The sequence below is a fragment of the Gossypium hirsutum genome, chromosome A12, assembly GCF_007990345.1.
Source record: "Gossypium hirsutum isolate 1008001.06 chromosome A12, Gossypium_hirsutum_v2.1, whole genome shotgun sequence".
In the NCBI taxonomy this organism is placed as follows: Eukaryota; Viridiplantae; Streptophyta; class Magnoliopsida; order Malvales; family Malvaceae; genus Gossypium; species Gossypium hirsutum.
Window position 1 is genome coordinate 109,168,123 of NC_053435.1, and position 18,151 is coordinate 109,186,273.

The 18,151-nt window shown below is 33.8% G+C and overlaps 2 protein-coding genes and 1 pseudogene across 10 annotated transcripts; 1 reads left to right on the top strand and 2 right to left on the bottom strand.

Moving 5' to 3' along the window:
- The first annotated feature begins 2,307 nt into the window (after nucleotides 1-2,307).
- On the top strand, nucleotides 2,308-11,486 carry LOC107939287 (pantothenate kinase 2). The gene is made up of 23 exons (XM_016872594.2): nucleotides 2,308-2,467; nucleotides 2,859-3,286; nucleotides 3,930-4,142; nucleotides 4,266-4,324; nucleotides 4,744-4,860; nucleotides 5,165-5,284; nucleotides 5,384-5,478; nucleotides 5,583-5,676; nucleotides 5,813-5,944; nucleotides 6,320-6,432; nucleotides 6,537-6,729; nucleotides 7,249-7,457; nucleotides 8,097-8,141; nucleotides 8,294-8,342; nucleotides 8,702-8,784; nucleotides 9,045-9,161; nucleotides 9,275-9,338; nucleotides 9,460-9,606; nucleotides 10,059-10,217; nucleotides 10,330-10,413; nucleotides 10,674-10,871; nucleotides 10,993-11,064; nucleotides 11,144-11,486. The coding sequence occupies exons 2-23, from the start codon at nucleotides 2,971-2,973 to the stop codon at nucleotides 11,231-11,233; spliced, it is 2,769 nt and encodes a 922-aa protein (XP_016728083.1). The 5' UTR covers nucleotides 2,308-2,467; nucleotides 2,859-2,970; the 3' UTR covers nucleotides 11,234-11,486.
- Nucleotides 11,487-11,791: 305 nt separating this feature from the next.
- On the bottom strand, nucleotides 11,792-14,601 carry LOC107939288 (50S ribosomal protein L7/L12). 9 transcript variants are annotated; one of them, XM_016872598.2, is made up of 4 exons: nucleotides 14,137-14,382; nucleotides 12,895-13,050; nucleotides 12,699-12,800; nucleotides 11,792-12,577 (listed from the first exon to the last, which is right to left on the bottom strand). In XM_016872598.2, exon 4 carries the CDS (start codon nucleotides 12,571-12,573, stop codon nucleotides 11,992-11,994), a length of 582 nt encoding a protein of 193 aa, XP_016728087.1. In that variant the 5' UTR covers nucleotides 12,574-12,577; nucleotides 12,699-12,800; nucleotides 12,895-13,050; nucleotides 14,137-14,382; the 3' UTR covers nucleotides 11,792-11,991. The 9 variants fall into 9 exon arrangements, with proteins under 9 accessions (XP_016728087.1, XP_040939808.1, XP_016728085.1 ...); XM_041083874.1 differs by having other exon boundaries at nucleotides 12,895-13,976; XM_016872596.2 differs by lacking the exon at nucleotides 12,895-13,050.
- Nucleotides 14,602-15,596: 995 nt separating this feature from the next.
- On the bottom strand, nucleotides 15,597-17,421 carry LOC121211270 (dof zinc finger protein DOF5.6-like; annotated as a pseudogene).
- Nucleotides 17,422-18,151: the final 730 nt, after the last annotated feature.

The following is an 18,151-nucleotide window of genomic DNA, read 5'->3' on the forward strand; positions in this document are numbered from 1 at the left end:
ATGTTAACATGTCATCTGTAAGGTAATCAAGTATATGTCACATCAGAAAAATTAAAAATATTAACTTTTACATTTATTTTAAGGTAATTCAATAAAAAATATAAAATTAAAAGTTAAAAAGAATTAAAAGAAAAAACTAACATAACTTAAAAAGGCAAAATAAGTTGAAAATTTTAAATTGGTATAACTATAAAAATTCCAAGCACTGGTTTACATAAATCAATGCAGAAAAATGGAACATTGGTGTAGCTCAAACAAACCGACCTTTTGTAATAAAATTTTCCAGTAGGCTTAAGAGATGGTTTCTCATTAATCTATTGCTTCAAGAAAGTGATTACGTTCAGTTGTAATCACTTAAAAAATACACTAAACAAATAATTATAATATTATGAATAATTAAAACTCAAATATAAAAATAATTAAAAGTTATTATATGTATAACCTATCAAAACATAAATATAAACTTATGTTAAATATAAAAATTAATATGATAATATATATATATATATGGTGATTCAAAGTTTCTAGTAATAGAAGACTGTTTACATACAGTGAGCAAAGCATCTACCATCCATAACTAAAGCAGTAGATTGAGGAAATAAACACCATGTGCTGCCACACTGCTTCTAAATACTAAATAAAACTTAACCACCCTATTCAAGGGAAACTATAAAATAATCAATTCCTAATATTTTAAGTAGCAAGCCACATGTTTTATTATTTATTTCTCATTTAAAATTTTAATTTTATTTATTGAGTTAAAAATTTTCATAGTTAATATATTAAATAATTATTATATGTTATATTAGACATAAAATATGTCATGCAAGTAAAAAGATTATTTTTTAAAAGAATGGTAACTAGGGAAAAATTTATTTAAACATGAGATAAATTAAAGCACAACATAAAAAATATTAGCCATAATAATTTTAATGGTCAAAATAAAAATATAACAAAACACACACTAAAATTAGCTGCTGTCGAGCTATTTTTGTCTTTGTTGTGGATACGCAGATGGGAATATAGATTGTTTTCTGTTTGACGTCAACAGTTGGTTGTTTATTTAGATATTAAGTTTTTAATTAAATTATTATTTCGAGTAAATTAAATGTTAATTTATTAAGAAATGATAAAAATATTATTATTTTATAAATTAAATTATATCATGTATCTTTATTTTTTATATTAAAAAATAAAAAAAAAGTATAATTGGATTTCAACTAAATTGTTTATTACATGATTATGATTTTTACCCAATAACGGATTAAAAAATATATTTTGGGACCAGAAGAGAAATCAACCCATGAAAGCTGCATCAGTGTTGGATGAATTGATCAAACGGGAAATTGTTTATGGCCCAAAAATGAAATTGAACATAAATAACGGCCCAAATTGGGTTCAGCATAAGTGTTGGATTTATTGCTCAAATAACCCAAAATGTTGATGGGATGGTACTCTTTAGTCTCTTAGGCCTTTAACTGAATTGGAATAAAACCAATACCAAAATTTGGAAACTGATAGCATTCAATATCTCTTGATGTCATATGATTTTATAATGGGTGGAGTTTTATCCTTTATTTTTCTTGCTCAATTAGCTCTAGCTTGATAAACTTATTTATTTTTCTATTAATATTAAAAAAAACTCTTAAAATAATTAAAGAAAAAAGTTGATTTAGTATTAAAAAATATTTAAATTAAGCTTAGAAACAGATAAAACATGATGTGCCGTTTTTTGTTTTTGTTTCTATTTTTGGTTAAAAACATCCCACGTTAAAAGGTAAATTTGATTTTTTTTAACTTAACATGATTTTATTAAAATTATATACGTATATAACTTTTCATATTATTGGTAAAAAATATCTTTTAATTATTGCGTTTTTTAAATTGTTTTTAAATTTTTGGTAGAAAATTTAATTATAATTATAATTTTTAAAATTAGTTTTAAAAGTCATTAATTAATATGTGTCTCAAAATCATATTTTAAAAATAAAAATGTCATAATTGATCATGTATCATCGAATACTGACTGTACGGTAAATATTTACCTAAATCTTAAAAACAATTGTCATATTTTGCATAATTATTGCAATGTAGTTTTATACTTATTCTAATTTTAAAAATAAGTAATAATATGTATGCAATTTTAAAAATTTATACGGAACGTTATTGATATAATTTTTTTTAAATTTTGATAATATGTATGCAATAATAAAAAATAATATTTTTATTGTATTAAAATATAATATTTAAATGTTTTTAGAATACTTTACTTTACTATATTTGTGTGAATGATTTTTTTTCTTACAAAACGGAAAACTAGTACCGCTGTATACTCTTACTATTATTTTCATTAAATTGATTGCCTTGTTTTGCCTTAGCATTCACCTCCAACGCTGCAACTATCAGCAACTCAAAACTACAGTCTTCACTAAAACATTATCGTCAAATCAGAACACTTCATCAGAAGGTCTGCTACTGTCTTCATTTTTATTTATTTTTTCCTGTTTTTCTTTTTTCTCTTTTAACGTTTGACTATCTGGGGGTTTAACTTTGATTTTTGATTTTTCTTTTTGTTGCTTATTTTGGATCATTCAATGTAACCCACTTTTCTTGTTGGCCTTTTCCTCCTATGAATTATACTAAATACTTTTTCTATTATTCATAATCGGATCCTAATCAATCATATGCCCAGTTCTCAAAGCAGCCTTCTTTTTTCCCCCCCTCAGCTTTATCGATTGAGATTCAACAAACCCATTTCTTATTTTTAGCTTGTTGATTCGTATAATGAATTAAAATTTTAGTTCTTGACTCACACACTATTGCTTTTTAACGAAATGAATTTGGTAAATTGAGTACAGGGCAAGTGGCCAAAGGGCTCTGCCAAGGGAAAAAAAAGAGAGAGGTCAAAAACAACAAAATACTGTTAGGTTGGCGTGGTTAGGCAACAGGTAGTAAGATATTGTGGGATTAATGGCTGGTCTAAATGGAGACCCTTTTCTTGGAATTGACGATAACATTGAAAAGCTTCAATATAATAATAACAGCAAGGAGGTTATAGACAAAGAAGGGTTGGTGGTGGGGATAGGAGAAGATAGCAGTAATAATAAAAACAACAATCAGGGAGGTGAAAAAGATATGGCTGGCAATTCAATTCACAGGTCAGGTTCAAGGCCTCAACTTGACCTTAGCAAAGCTGAAATCCAAGGCAATTCTGAGGAAAGAGATCCTACCATTTTGCTGCCTAATCAAACTGATGATATCTCTCATTTGGCTCTTGATATTGGAGGTATATCATCATTTATATTTCAACCTTTTTTTTGTTGCTTTTGTACTACTCCTTTCTGGGTTTGTATTGCTTTTAATTTGAACTGTTGGCTACAACTTTTTGGGGATAATTTTTCTTTCTTTGGGGGGCAATGGAGCTGGAGAAAAACTCTGTTAATTTTCCTGTATTCTCTAGTTTATATGCCTTATACATGCATGCTGTGCTTTTTCTTTCTTCTTCTTCTTCTAGTCTATTTCTTCCTTTTTCTCCTTTTCAACCACACTTGTCTGGAAGGAGTTCCACAATGCTGATGCCAAATCTAGTGTGAATGATCTTGTAATTTATAAAAGGGGGCGGGGGAGATTGAAATATTATATATGAAGGAACCATATTTAGTGTAAATTGGCTTATCCTTTTACCTTTTTCTGATTTCTGCATTTTAAATTCTTTCATATGAGTCAAAGATGTCATTTATAAGCTATTACTGTGTCAACAGTAGAATGAGACCCCTGGTATAATCTCTTCATCCCTTCCCCACCCTAGTTCTGCATGTCGGTTCTGTTCTGTTCTTTCTGCTATGCACAAAAGCTATGGGTTTCCTAGAAAGAACATATTTGGCAGCTTCTTGTAGGGCATTCAGAACTTCAAACATCATCTTTTGCAGGTTCACTTATTAAGTTGGTCTATTTTTCAAGACATGAAGACCAATCAGTTGATGATAAGAGGAAGAAAACTGTCAAGGAAAGATTGGGTATTTCTAATGGTAACAGGAGAAACTTCCCTATTCTTGGTGGGAGGCTTCACTTTGTGAAGTTTGAGACAAGCAAGTTGAATGAGTGTTTGGATTTTATCTCTTCCAAGCAGCTTCACCGTGGCAGTATATATTCTTATTTCTTTCACTTTCATTTTTCCATTGATGAACTTGGTGATGGCATCAGATTTGTGGCTTTTTAACCTGCATTAAATATTATATTAAGTTTAACTATTTTCTTCTGTATAGGAATTGATTCCCATCATTGGAATTCTGAGGCTCCTGCCAATGAAAATGCAGTTATCAAGGTAATTGCACTTATGACTTCTTCATTGCTGTTTTATTTTCTAATTTTGTAGAAGTTGGACCTATTTTACATTGTATGTCGTGTAAGATACTGTATTAAAGCTTTGTTTTCAAAAACATTGGTAATTGGAAAGTGATGCTAATTCTAAGCAACTTTTTCCTTATACTGATGGAACAATGCATGAGTACTCTTAAGCTGCTGCCTTTGCTTCTACTTAAGCAAGTATTTTATGAAATATTTTCTTGAGATTTCTTTCAAAACCATGAACTTTTAAGTCTTCTTCTCGAACAATAATTGTAAGGTGTTCTTTGTAGGCAGAAGAATTGTTTAACTAAGGTCTAAATTGTTAATACATTGATTGCTTCAAATTTATACTTTTATAAATGCGTGCTTCTCCTAACAAGTTTAGTTTGTGAGAAGGCCACAGGGGGTGGGGCATACAAGTTTGCGGACCTCTTTAAAGAAAGGCTTGGGGTCAGTATTGACAAAGAAGATGAAATGGATTGCCTTGTCGCAGGAGCAAATTTCTTACTTAAGGTCAAACCTTGATCATAGTTTCATTTTGACCTTTTTTCAACTATGACACAACATGCAAAAAATCCTTATATTTAAGATGAGAACGTAACAATAGTGTATTCTTGAGATGAAGTAGTGAGACAGACAATCTTATAAGCCAGTTGAAGTTTTCCATATATAAAATTCAAAAATGCATTTCAGTAAGTGAATTATTTTAAAACTAATCTTTGGAGTATATTTCTTAAATCTTTTACAAAATGTAAGCTTTCTCTAGTACTTTACTGAACATCAGTCAATGTAAATATGGTATTTGTTAACTGAGCAGGCTATTCGCCATGAAGCTTTCACCCACATGGAGGGTCACAAAGAGTTTGTGCAGATTGACCACAATGATCTGTTCCCTTATCTTCTTGTTAATATTGGATCTGGTGTTAGTATAATTAAGGTAATTTTTTTTTCCTTTCATATTTTGCCCTCGTTTTACTAATTGCTTGAGACATGGGCTCAACTAGAGTAAACAATTAACACTCCTGGTCTGGTGCAGGTTGATGGAGATGGCAAATTTCAGCGTGTTAGTGGAACAAATGTTGGAGGTGGTACTTATTGGGGATTAGGAAGGTTACTAACAAAGTGCAACAGGTTATATTAATCTCCTTTTGTCCTTTTTGTGTTATCCCAGCGTTCGATATCTCTCTATTTATAATTTTATCCAGACCTTACTCTTTAGTGACCCCGCTATTCAGTTTTGATGAACTGCTAGAATTGAGTCAAAGGGGAGACAATAGGACCATAGACATGCTTGTTGGGGACATCTATGGTGGCATGGATTACTCTAAGGTATATATTACTTATGATCTTTGCTTTTTAAAAGGCATGGACTACTCCAAGATGCATCAATTCTATCATTCATGGATAGCTTTGGTTCTTATTTTCTCCACTGTGGTTACCACCCTCTAATCTTAAACTATAACAGATTGGCCTCTCTGCATCAACCATAGCTTCTAGTTTTGGCAAGGCTATTTCTGACAAGAAGGAGCTTCAAGATTACAGACCTGAAGATATTTCCTTGTCTCTCTTGAGAATGATTTCCTACAATATTGGACAGGTTAATTCTAGAAAATATTATGTAAAGTAGAAGTACCTGATTTGAAATATATTGGTGTTATTTTCCTTTTTCAAAGGGATAGGTATAGTGACTAGGCTTAAAGTCTTGCTAGAATTGTCTTCAACGATTTTCCATGTTATGATAATAATTCCCATTTTCTTTATATTCTTGAGAAGGGTAAAGAATTATATTGTGAAGAACAAATCATTTACTTGTGAAAAATCTTGATACTCTCAGAACTAACTAAATTTATTTCTATATCATCTTGAAACTGACTTCTATTTGGAATTTTTCATTCAAGCTCTTACATAACCGATCTGATAATTAATATTGATATTCCTATGTGCTTCTGAATTGAGTAATTCTGCTGTATAGATATCTTATTTAAATGCACTTCGGTTTGGGCTTAAGCGAATCTTTTTTGGAGGATTTTTCATAAGGGGTCATGCGTATACCATGGATACAATCTCCTTTGCTGTTCATTTTTGGTAAGTGTAGAACTCTTTATTGTGCAAGCTTATCCTTCTCTGTTCCTGCTGATGAGTGCTACTGTGCTCTCGAGACAATATCAAACAGTTCATCTCTGTTCTAGGTCAAAAGGAGAGGCACAAGCTATGTTCTTGAGACATGAAGGATTTTTGGGAGCTGTAGGCGCATTTATGAGTTATCAGAAGCATGGCCTTGATGACTTGATGGTGCATCACTTAGTTGAGAGGTTCCCAATGGGAGCACCATACACTGGTGGAAAGATACATGGACCGCCACTTGGTGACTTGAATGAAAAGGCAAGTATAATTGAATTTTGTCTTACTAATATGAGACAATTCATGCTTTACTCAGTATCTGAAATACAAAGATTATATAGAACCTATTTCTTGTTATTAGAAAAAGCATCATTCCTTCTAGAGAATGAATTATGGATTATTTAGGCTGCATGAACTTTATCACAGTTTTCGCATACGTTCATTCTTTAGAAAGATAAAAACAAAAGGCTTAGATGCATATGCTTTACCCCAAATGGAACATGTTTTAGATGTAACAATTTGTTCATTGATTTTAGTTCCCTTTTACTTTCTTTTATTGTTGATAATTCTTCACTTTTTCTTTAGGTTTATATTTAATAATTTACAACAATAAATGACTATCTGTGCTTCTAGTTGCAGACAAATAATCTTGTATGGATAAAGAAACTAAAATGGAGTAACAGTAAAAAATAAGCTTGGAAGCTCTTTTCCTTTTTAATTTTTGTATTGAGCTTCACTTCTCCTACTAGGCGTAACTTGTAGTTTGTGTGTCAACTGCAGATTTCTTGGATGGAAAAGTTTGTGTTGAAGGGTACTGAGATTACAGCACCAGTACCGATGGCTCCACCTGGAACCACAGGACTGGGAGGATTTGAAGTTCCATCTTCTAGAGGTGCCACTCTGCGCTCTGATGCAAGTGCTTTAAACGTTGGTGTTCTCCATCTTGTACCCACTTTGGAGGTGTTTCCTTTATTAGCTGACCCAAAAATGTATGTAATTTAGTATATTTGTTTCTCACTATTTTCTTCTCTGATCCTTTTGTGTGTGTGTGTGTGTATTAGCATAAGTTAGCACTCACAGGTTTTGCATGTCTATCCAGCTGATAAAATAGTTAGCTAAGAGCACTAATTTACTTTCTGTTGTGAATATATGCACGAACACATACATTTATATATAAATGAGTCTTGGACCTTTTCTTAACCTTTCATAGGAATAATAATGTAATAAATGACCAGTTCAACTAAAAATATCTTAATGCTCATCATGAATGCAAGTTTCAAGTGAAATTGATATCTACATCATTGTGAGTTCCTATTTTACTGTATATGTTAACTTTTGAAATGTTTTACGTTGAAAAAAATAGCTATGCATTTTTAGTTAATTTGATATTTTACATGCACGATCTATATATAGAGAGAGAGAGCATGTAATCCAGCACTTGAATTGAAACAATAAAAATCATACAAAAAGATTTGGAAGGGTCATTTTGCCACTTTTTTGTTTACTAAGGTGTCATGCTATGATGCAGAAAATATCTGCTTTTATTGAATATTTGTTCTTAGTAGTTATTTATATATCCATCCATGCAATGTTCTAATCTCATATCTTGAATTACAACACACGAACAGGTACGAGCCCAATACCATTGATCTATCAGATCACAAAGAGCTAGAGTAAGTATGCTTTTCAAATATGCTACTTAATACTCATTATTCTGGACTTCGTAAGAGTGCCTTGCAAAATAGATCATAATAACTTTTATGATCCAAGATACTGATTCTGCAAACATGGATTCTTTATCTTATTTTTTATATACATGTTTCAGGTACTGGTTCACCGTGCTTTCAGAGCACTTGCCTGACCTTGTTGATAAGGTAAATAAATATACACACTATGAGGTATCTAGGATTCTCTCTAACATAAGAGAATTTTCCATTTGTATTCTAAGAAAGGAGTCATTTCAAGTAGAGTTCGGAAATCATATAAGCCTGAGGCTGTTGTTGTCCCCTTGAAGCATGGCTAGATACTATTCAAAGCATTGGGGGTACCTGAGCTTTAAAAATGCTTAAAATGAATTCTCCTTCTTTTTTTTTCTTTTTTTTTTTAAATTATCCATATTAAAATAGCATAAAATCCAACAAGAAAAGTATTTCTTAGTGATTAGTGTAAATAATTTGAAGTTGAAATTTTCCTATAACTGTTTTATAATGTGTAAACTTGTCAAATGTTTTAGGCTGTGGCAAGTGAAGGTGGAACTGATGATGCTAAAAGAAGAGGTGATGCTTTTGCTCGTGCTTTCTCCGCTCACTTGGCAAGGTGACTTTACTCTGTTGAAACATCGAAACATTTCTCTTTTTAGGCTTTTGTAGTTGGTAACTGGTAAATCCATATATAGATGGCAAATTATCATTATTGTCGCTGAGGTTCTTTTGTCTTTTATGTCTGTGAGGATTAGCATAGAGCAAGAGATGCTTGTGATACAGTTTATTGTTGTTTCAAGATTCTGTTGTACTTGAAATCATTGGAATAAATTTAACTTATAGTTTTAGATGATTATGCGCTTACTTCCTGAATAGGTTGATGGAGGAACCAGCTGCTTATGGGAAGTTAGGATTGGCCAATCTTTTGGAACTGAGAGAAGAGTGCCTGAGGGAGTTTCAGTTTCTTGATGCTTATAGAAGCATCAAACAGAGGTAACCTGCATTTCAACCAAGTTTATGCATACATATGTGCATATATATAATGTTGTTTCTTGGGACCCTGTTGAACCTTGTTTGTTCGTCGTTGTTTTTCCCAATCATGACAGGGAAAATGAGGCATCTCTTGCTGTTTTACCTGATCTACTACTGGAGCTTGACCATATGGATGAGGTATGATAATCTAGGGTAACCATATCTACCATCCAGTTCGGATCACATAATGCATACTACCAGTTTTCTTGCCCTGTCTTTGCCACTATTTTACTGATCTTTCAAAATTCTCATTTTGCAGGAAACAAGGTTGCTTACCTTAATTGAAGGTGTTCTAGCTGCAAACATATTCGACTGGGGATCCCGTGCTTGTGTTGATCTTTATCATAAAGGAACAATTATTGAAATTTATAGAATGAGTCGCAACAAAATGCAAAGACCATGGCGGGTAAGTGGAGAAAAAAAATCATTGCTTTTAAATTTCGATTGCAAGTTAAAGTACCATGGAGGCCCCTATATTAGGAGCCGGATGACGTTTTGCCCCCTCTACGAAAAAAATGAGCAAATCAGTCCCTTTATGTTAGATCAAAGAGCAAACTAGTCCTTCTGATAAAAGTTCCTTCCATCCATTTCTGCTATTAAAAATTGATCTTTGTACATAAGCATGAGATACACATGGCACACTACGTGTCACTACCTAATTATTTTATCAGCCATGCCAGTTTTTAACAGTACAAATTGATGAAATTTTTTACAAAAAGGATTAATTTATTATTTGATCTAACTTATAGGGACTAAAAATGCAATATGGCTTCTAGTACAGGAGCCTCTCTGGTACTTTTACCCTTGATTGCATTGGACTAGTCTTTATTGGATGTAAATCTCCATTCTGTACTACAGGTTGATGATTTTGACCTCTTTAAGGAACGAATGTTAGGATCTGAAGGGAAGAAACCTAGACCCCATAAGAGAGCTTTACTCTTTGTTGACAACTCGGGTGCTGACATTGTCCTTGGCATGCTTCCGCTAGCAAGAGAACTCCTTCGATGTGGAACAGAAGTAAGTTTGTCTGAAAGATGATGTTACTGCTTCACTGAGTGCTGTAACTTTGGAACTGAAATACCAAATTACAATTACATTGCATAATAACTTAAATGAGTTGTTTCTGCAGGTTGTTTTGGTTGCAAATTCTCTTCCTGCACTGAATGATGTAACTGCTATGGAGCTTCCTGATATTGTTGCTGAGGCTGCAAAGGTTTGCCTTTCTCTCCAGTTTCTCACAAATCTTCTTTATTTAATTCCGAAAATGGAGGTACTCGTTTCACAGGTAAATTTGTATTATAGATGAACTAGTGCATGACATGTATTTAACAGAGCAGAGATGGGGTTAACGAAAACAATCAATGCAACGGATACGTATAAATGGCATAATTTCTGGTTTTATTTGGGTTTTTATCGTACTTCATACCATCTTGCATTGAACACAATAACCTGATACTTTTAGTACACACACAGCATTGCGACATCCTCCGTCGAGCTGCTGAAGCAGGAGGCCTCCTAGTAGATGCAATGAATAACAACACATTAGATGGTTCCAGAGGAAATTCTTCTTCAGTTCCATTGATGGTAGTTGAGAATGGTTGTGGAAGCCCATGTATAGATTTAAGGCAAGTCAGCTCTGAGCTAGCCGCAGCAGCCAAACATGCTGACTTGGTACGTGTTTAATTCAGATAATACCTTTTCACCGCCTTGCCTTTTATTCGTTCTTCTGTTTTGAGAATTAGGAAATGGCTAAAGAAAATAAAGACGAAACCATGCACATTTCGCCATGCAGGTTATCTTAGAAGGGATGGGTAGAGCTCTTCACACCAATTTCAATGCTCGGTTTAAATGCGAAGCCCTCAAGGTATGTATGGATTTAAATAGATGACCTAACAGGTTTGCTTGACTCGAGATTTGAAGTCAAAATAATCCTTGTTTTGCAGCTTGCAATGGTGAAAAATCAGAGGTTGGCTGAAAAACTGATTAAAGGGAAGATATATGATTGTGTTTGCAGATATGAACCCGCCACTTGATCTTTCTCTAGTAACAACTTAAGAGATTTTGCAAGAAAATTTTTAAAAAAATATAAAAACTCCTGGAAAGGAAATGGAGCAATGAGAGTCCCATAGCATTGCCTATACCATTCAACTTTTAAGTTTATGATTTTGTTGCAGACAGTGTTCGGCAATTACCAGCAATTGTAATATAATCAGTAGAATACATGCCTGTAGATATCAATGTTATATACTTAAATTTTTGTGAATCTAAATTGGGTTGAATTTTTAAGATTGCTCGTATAAGGCCTGATGGTAATTGAGTAAGATTTTATTTGAAAAAATAAAAACATAAGCTGAAATTTTGATATATAGCATTTGTAAGGTCTTTATTTGATCACCAACTTGCATAACATTTTCTCGATAAACAATTAATTACAGAAAAAAATGATCATAAATCAGATTAATCCTTTTTCCCAATAATATCAAGTGTAATATATCATAACCTTTTTTTGTGCAACAGCTTACTTCAAAATCGTCCATTACTTGGTTTGCATGGTACACAGTTTTCCCAAATGTTTTATGCTCGCCCTAGTCTACAATGCAACAGCTCATCTTTTATTGATCCTTGAAAAATGAAGAAAGGCATGTCAAATTCCAAAAATAAATAAGCAACAACCAGGAAGCAATAATCTTGTTTTCTTTCTTCCCCCAAAACTTTTCATCCTAGAAACAAGTCCTGTAAAAGTGTTCTTCAACATTATCCTAATAAACAAAAAGAAGCAAAGCAGCTGAGCTCATTCCATGACAGCAACTCCTCCAGCTGCTTTTATCTTCTCCATTATATCATTTGCTTCGTCCTTCGTGATCCCTTGTTTGAGTATAACAGGTGCCTTCTCAACAAGTTCCTTAGCCTCTTTCAAACCCAAGTTAGTAAATGCCCTCACTTCCTTAATTACCTTGATTTTTGCAGCTGCATCGAACTTTTCCAACTTCACATCAAATGCTGTTTTCTCTTTCTTCTCCTCTGCTTTTGGAGCTCCAGCACCTGCTCCACCCTGTGCATCCAAGTCCATCCCTTCATCTGCAATGACTTGCATTTTTGGGTGTCTTAGCCTCTCGGTGAGAGTAGGACCGATTTGTCTGCGTTCTTCTGGTGGTAGGGCTGCAATTCGCTCTGCCAGTTCAACAACCTTATCAGACGGCGGAGGCCTTGGGCCATATGGATCATAAACTTGAGGGTATTTGAACCTTTTAGGCTTAGCATTGGGATCTCTAGGAACGAAATCATGCTGAAATGTCCGGACCTGCAAAGGCCCCATTATTTCACGAATGGAGGGGCGGGCACAAACTGCTTTCACAAGTCTGACCAACTTCATTGTTCTGCACCAGATAACACAATGACGTGTGGACAATATGGATAGAGAATTTATCTGCTTCAACTAAGTAAAGAAAAGGCGACTTCCGTTTTAAATACTTTCAATGCTACCTGTTAAGAGCTCACCTGCAGGGAAGCGAAAACTATTACTATTTTGCAGAGGAAAGACACTTCTCACAGCTAATAAAAAGGCAATTAATATCTGGCTATCAACACAAAAGATGTTGCCTGTCAAACCAAAAAACCGATTGTGAACATTCACAAGTTACTAAAATGCATTACATCATAACCATATTTATATATTTTGCACGGTTGTATTTACCTGATGCAATTATTGACTAATGGTCTGAAGTCTGAACACACAACACATTTAGCTTCAATAAGTCAACAATCAAGTTGAGCTCAATGGCAGGCAATCATGTGGTTTTCGGAGAACTAGACCCATACTTCTAATGACCAATGATCGAACCCTGATTATCTAAACTATCCAAAAGCAAGTTGAGATAGCAATCATTTAGCCTGTTCATGGTATACTCGACTCTTAATTCTAATGGATAAAGATCAAATCCACACAACCTCAAATATATAAAAACAAATTGAGCTAACAATCATGTTATCTGTCGGTAGATTGCTTGAATCATAGTTTAACAGCCAAGCATGAAACCCAAAAATCTCAAATATCAAAAACCAAGTCAAGCCAATGGTCATGTCGTCTGTTGGTAGATTGCTTAACTCATAGCTCTGATGGCCAAGGACCAAACCCTCACAATCTCAAATATCAAAACAAAGTTGAGCCAACAATCATGTAATTTGCTAGTAGAGTGTCATAGTTCTAATAGCCAAGGATCAAACTCTACAACTTCAAACATCAACAAACAAGTTGGTCTTCATACTCAAGCACAAGTATTCAAAGACTTGGCTATAGCAAGTCACAAGGCGTAATTGAGCTTGGGCTTAAACTCAAATCAAAACTCGTGAATTAAAATTCGTCTCAAGTTCGACGATGTTTTATGATTCTAGTTCCAGTTGAACTTGAAGATAAAAACCAACTATTTGAACTTGTGAACTTACTTTATCAGCCTAGCTTATCTAATAAAAAATAAGATCAACCACAAAACAAGAATTCAAACCCGATGTACTTGAGCTCTTGTTAACATACAAATATGTTTTTGACTTTTTCATATACCTCTAGCAGCAAGCTATTCAAATTCAAACGGATTAAGGTTTCAAATAGCAGTGGAATGTGGCAGTGTCGCAGCCGCCATTTCGCGGTGGCGGCAGCCAACAGTGCTAAAGACCTCAACAGCGGTATGAACAAATTTCACATCAATAGCAGTTAGTCAGCGGCCAAAAATAGCAGTGAACGGAAAATAGCGGCAAAGATGGCCCGCCATTTCCGCTAAACTGATACATTTAAAAAAAAAATCGATGAGACAGAGTAACAAGCAGTAGGATGAAAGAGAGAAATCAAATATAGCAACAGCAGAGGCAGAGAGCAGATAACTCAAAATCCAAACACTGAATCACTATTCAAGATAAGTTTTTTAGGGTTTCAAAAAACTACCTTATTTAATTTCCCGGTCTGTCGGAAACTTGAAGCCGAGAGAGGGCTTCGGTCAGGCGCCGGAGGAGGAGAGGAATTGAGCTGACTAGATCAAATAGGAGGGAGAGAAAGACGATGTCGGGGCAGACTGGTGGCGAGAGGATTGTTTGGCGGCGGGGATGTGTGAAGAGAGACGGGAGTGGGTCGGCCAATTTCTAAAGAATATACAGATAATTTTATTTGGATAAAGAAACATTTAGAAATTAGAAATTTTAATACAATATAAATTTACTAATATATATACTTTTAAATAACATTATACATTAAAAAATTGATTATTTTTTATTTTATATTTATATTATTTTTCTATTAAATTAAGTTTATGTGTAATTAAAATTATTATTTGTAATAAAATATCTACTTTAATTCATAACCCCTAAATCGGAGAGAAAATACGCATAAACACACTAAAACTTACATTATTCTAATTGCTGCTACAACGTCAACTATAGCATAGATAATAATGCATTCATTTAACCGATTAAATATTAGTAAAATTATCATAGAAGTTCTTGTATTAGAAGTTAAAATACATTTTATCTCTTCTATTTAAAAAATGGCAAGTTAATTTTTATATGTTAGATTAAAGAGTAAATTAACTCTTTTATTAAAATTTTTATACTTTTTTATTGTTAAAAATTAGTTAACCACACTAATTTTTAACAGAAATGATCAATTTAATTTTTAATTCAACCTATATAAGTTAATTTACTTATTTTTAAATAAAAAATTTAATATGAAATTTAATATAAAATTTATCCATACATTTGAATTATTAGAAAACAAACAAGAAAGATCAATACATAAACTTGAGTTTCGGCCTAATTTTTGTCAATTAAACCGGTGAGGTTGATTTTTGTTACACCATACCCATAAGCCTAATAGTAAAAGGGCCCAAATGGTTCAACAACATCGTTAAAAACATATGATGGAACAACTGTCAAGTCTAATCGTAAATAGATAAAAGGATTGAGCTGTTAAGAATAACTACACAGGACTAATGCAGTCTATCTAAGACTAAACAAATATCTTGCCATTTTTATGGATACATTCCATCCTCTCTTTCCCTAAATTGTTCTGGCGGTTCGATGCGCTTTAGCTGACATTGTCAGCTAAATCTACTCAAACTCAAACAAGACACTAACATTTTAAATCGAGTTAATTTGTGTTTGATCAATTTAAATTTGGGTGATTTCATATTTAAACAGTTTCTATTTTGAATATTTTAAAATGATATTATTTGAATTCATTAAGTCTTAAATTCATGCCATTTTAACTTAAATTATTTATTTGTATCATTTCAAATTTATTTATTTTAGATCTAAATTGATAAATTTTTACTAAATTTACATTAAAATTAAGAGCCCTATGCTTTATTATACATAAGCAATGAGCCAATCCTTTCAAAAGATGATTAGGCATGGTTGAATCCCATTCTTTCATTCTTGATCATCACACATAAAACAAAAAGAGGAAAAAAAAAACAATCTACAGATCTTCCTCGATATAACAACAAAATCCTAAAGCTAGCATTGAATGTCTTTAGTCTAAGACACCAATGACAAAAAAAAAAAACACTAAGTAGCCATTTAAGGAACTCAATAAAATTACTTTCTCATTCACAGCACATATTCTCCTTATGTTAAAACTTTATAAGTTTGAAAGGCCAGCCCACTAACCCCCCAACCCCCACCCCAAAAAAACAACAAATATTTAATAGAAATTAAATTAAAGACCTTTCTTTCTATCAAAGGCAATTTAAACGACGTGCCGATCCATCGAGCTGCCTTAGTAATTGGTTACAGAGATTGGTTTGAGATCACTAATGGATTTGTTGCGGAGGGTCCATAATATTCATTACACCAGGCCATGATCCCAAGCTATTCATGTATCCGTAACTGTCTTTCCCAGCATCAGGATAACCTTGGTCTTTCCATTCAAGAGACAAGAGCTTGTTGTTTGGTTTCACATCGATTGCATGTTGTTGGTCTTCATTTGTATCATAAGGTAGCATCATGAAACCACCCCCAGTGCCATCAATGGTCGACATTCCATATGGTGAGCAGAGACCATGGAGATTGGGTGCTAGCCCCATATCCCCAACTCCTTCAACCAGTCCCATTTCATTACCATTCCCCATAAAATCATAGTTCCTCGAGCTCCCAACTATGGCTTCCAGCTTACTCTCCATGAAATCAATCGGCATTGGGTTCCCAAGCAGAGAATTGTATTTATTACCGCCTATGAAGTTACCATCAGCAGCGTGATGAGTAGCAAGCATGTTATTAAGGTGCATTTCAGGGAATGATAGGTGAAGATGAGTAGGGTTGTGATGATGAGCATTAGACGATCCAACAACATTGTTGTTGGAATTGGATGATTCGGTATTTGGTTTTTTAGAAACAACTTTCTTGTTCTTCCTACATCCCCCACCAACAGGAATGTTCCTTAATGTCCCCCCTTTGGTCCAATACCTCCTACAAGTCTTACAAAAGTACCTTGGCTGAGACAAGCTGTAATTGTTGTAGTAACAAAACTTGGTGTGTGTGGACTCACACCTAGGACATTTGAGAGCTTGTTCATGTTGAGGTCTTAACCTCCTTTCAACCAAAGGCCTTGAACATGTCAGCATATCCCCTGATAATGACGATGAATCCATTTCAGACTCCTCGTGCATCGTCCCCTATAAACATTTAATAAGTTCAAAAACACTGTCAGAGAAATTCAAAAACGGTATAATCTAAGACATAATGTCAAACACTGTGCACATTCTTTTGTCTTCTTTTTTTTTTTCGTCAGATAATGCATTTATGACTAGATAGAAATATATATTTCTTTTATCCTTTTCACACATAATCCACCTAACTATATACATTCTTTGTTGCACCTTTATAACTATACATAATCAAGAACCTTATAACTAACATTGCTTCATAAACATGGATTGATGCTCATCAACATATGCATACCTGAAGCCAGTCAGATGAATCCATGCAAACACGCAATGAAGTAAGACCCATCAATTGTAAAACACTAACCCAACAACAGCACGAAACCAGATATAACAAAGGCACCAAAAGAGCTCTACTACAGAAAATGTAAGAGAGAGACAGAGAGTGAATGAAGGGAATGGTTTGTCAGGGAAAGGGGGAGGGAGGCTGTGAATATAAAGGAACAAAAAGGCACGAATACTGTATCCAGTACACTGTAGAGTATAGAGAAGAGTATTTTTTGTGTGTGTTGTATTCGTATATTAATTTTATCTTATAGATTTTGAACTAAGGGATGATGATGATGATGGGAGATTATAGGGTGAAGAAGATTGTTTATAAAATGGTAGTCGTCGGTGAGCTGAAACAAAATATTTGATGGACCCACGGTGCTGTCCAAATCGGAGGACATAGGGTCCACTGATCCTTGACTAATACTCAGGCAAACGAAGGGTTGTGATGTCACCAGGGTCGTCTTGTTGGGACAACCTGAGCCGTGTAAATACAGGGTTTAGAGTACGTCAGAAATATCGGCAGTGGGCGTCACACTAAGTTATGTCTTAATTTAGAACCCTTAAGAACCCAGGCTTTGTAGGAGAATAATATTAATATTAATTAATTTTTGATTAGTGGGTTTTTCAATAAAGGAGGGGGAAGGGCATACCGAAAGAGCACTCCACATGAGGGGCCCAATATGGAGTGGGCCCCTCCTTCACTCTCCTCCTACAAGCAAAGAATCAATTCTGCTGCTGCTCGTCCCCACCTTGTCACGTGCTTCCCCTCTAATGGCTTAAATTTATTATTTTATTACAATTTAGTCGCTAGTGGATTTTGCTATCCATCCATCTCCCTTGCTCCACTTCAGCCAATTACTACAATAATAACCCAAGGTTAGATTAATGTTTAGATATGTAGTTTGAATAAATGTTTAAAATACAATAAGCCTAATTTTTTTTTTGGGGGGGGGGGGTTGAGTGATCTCAAAT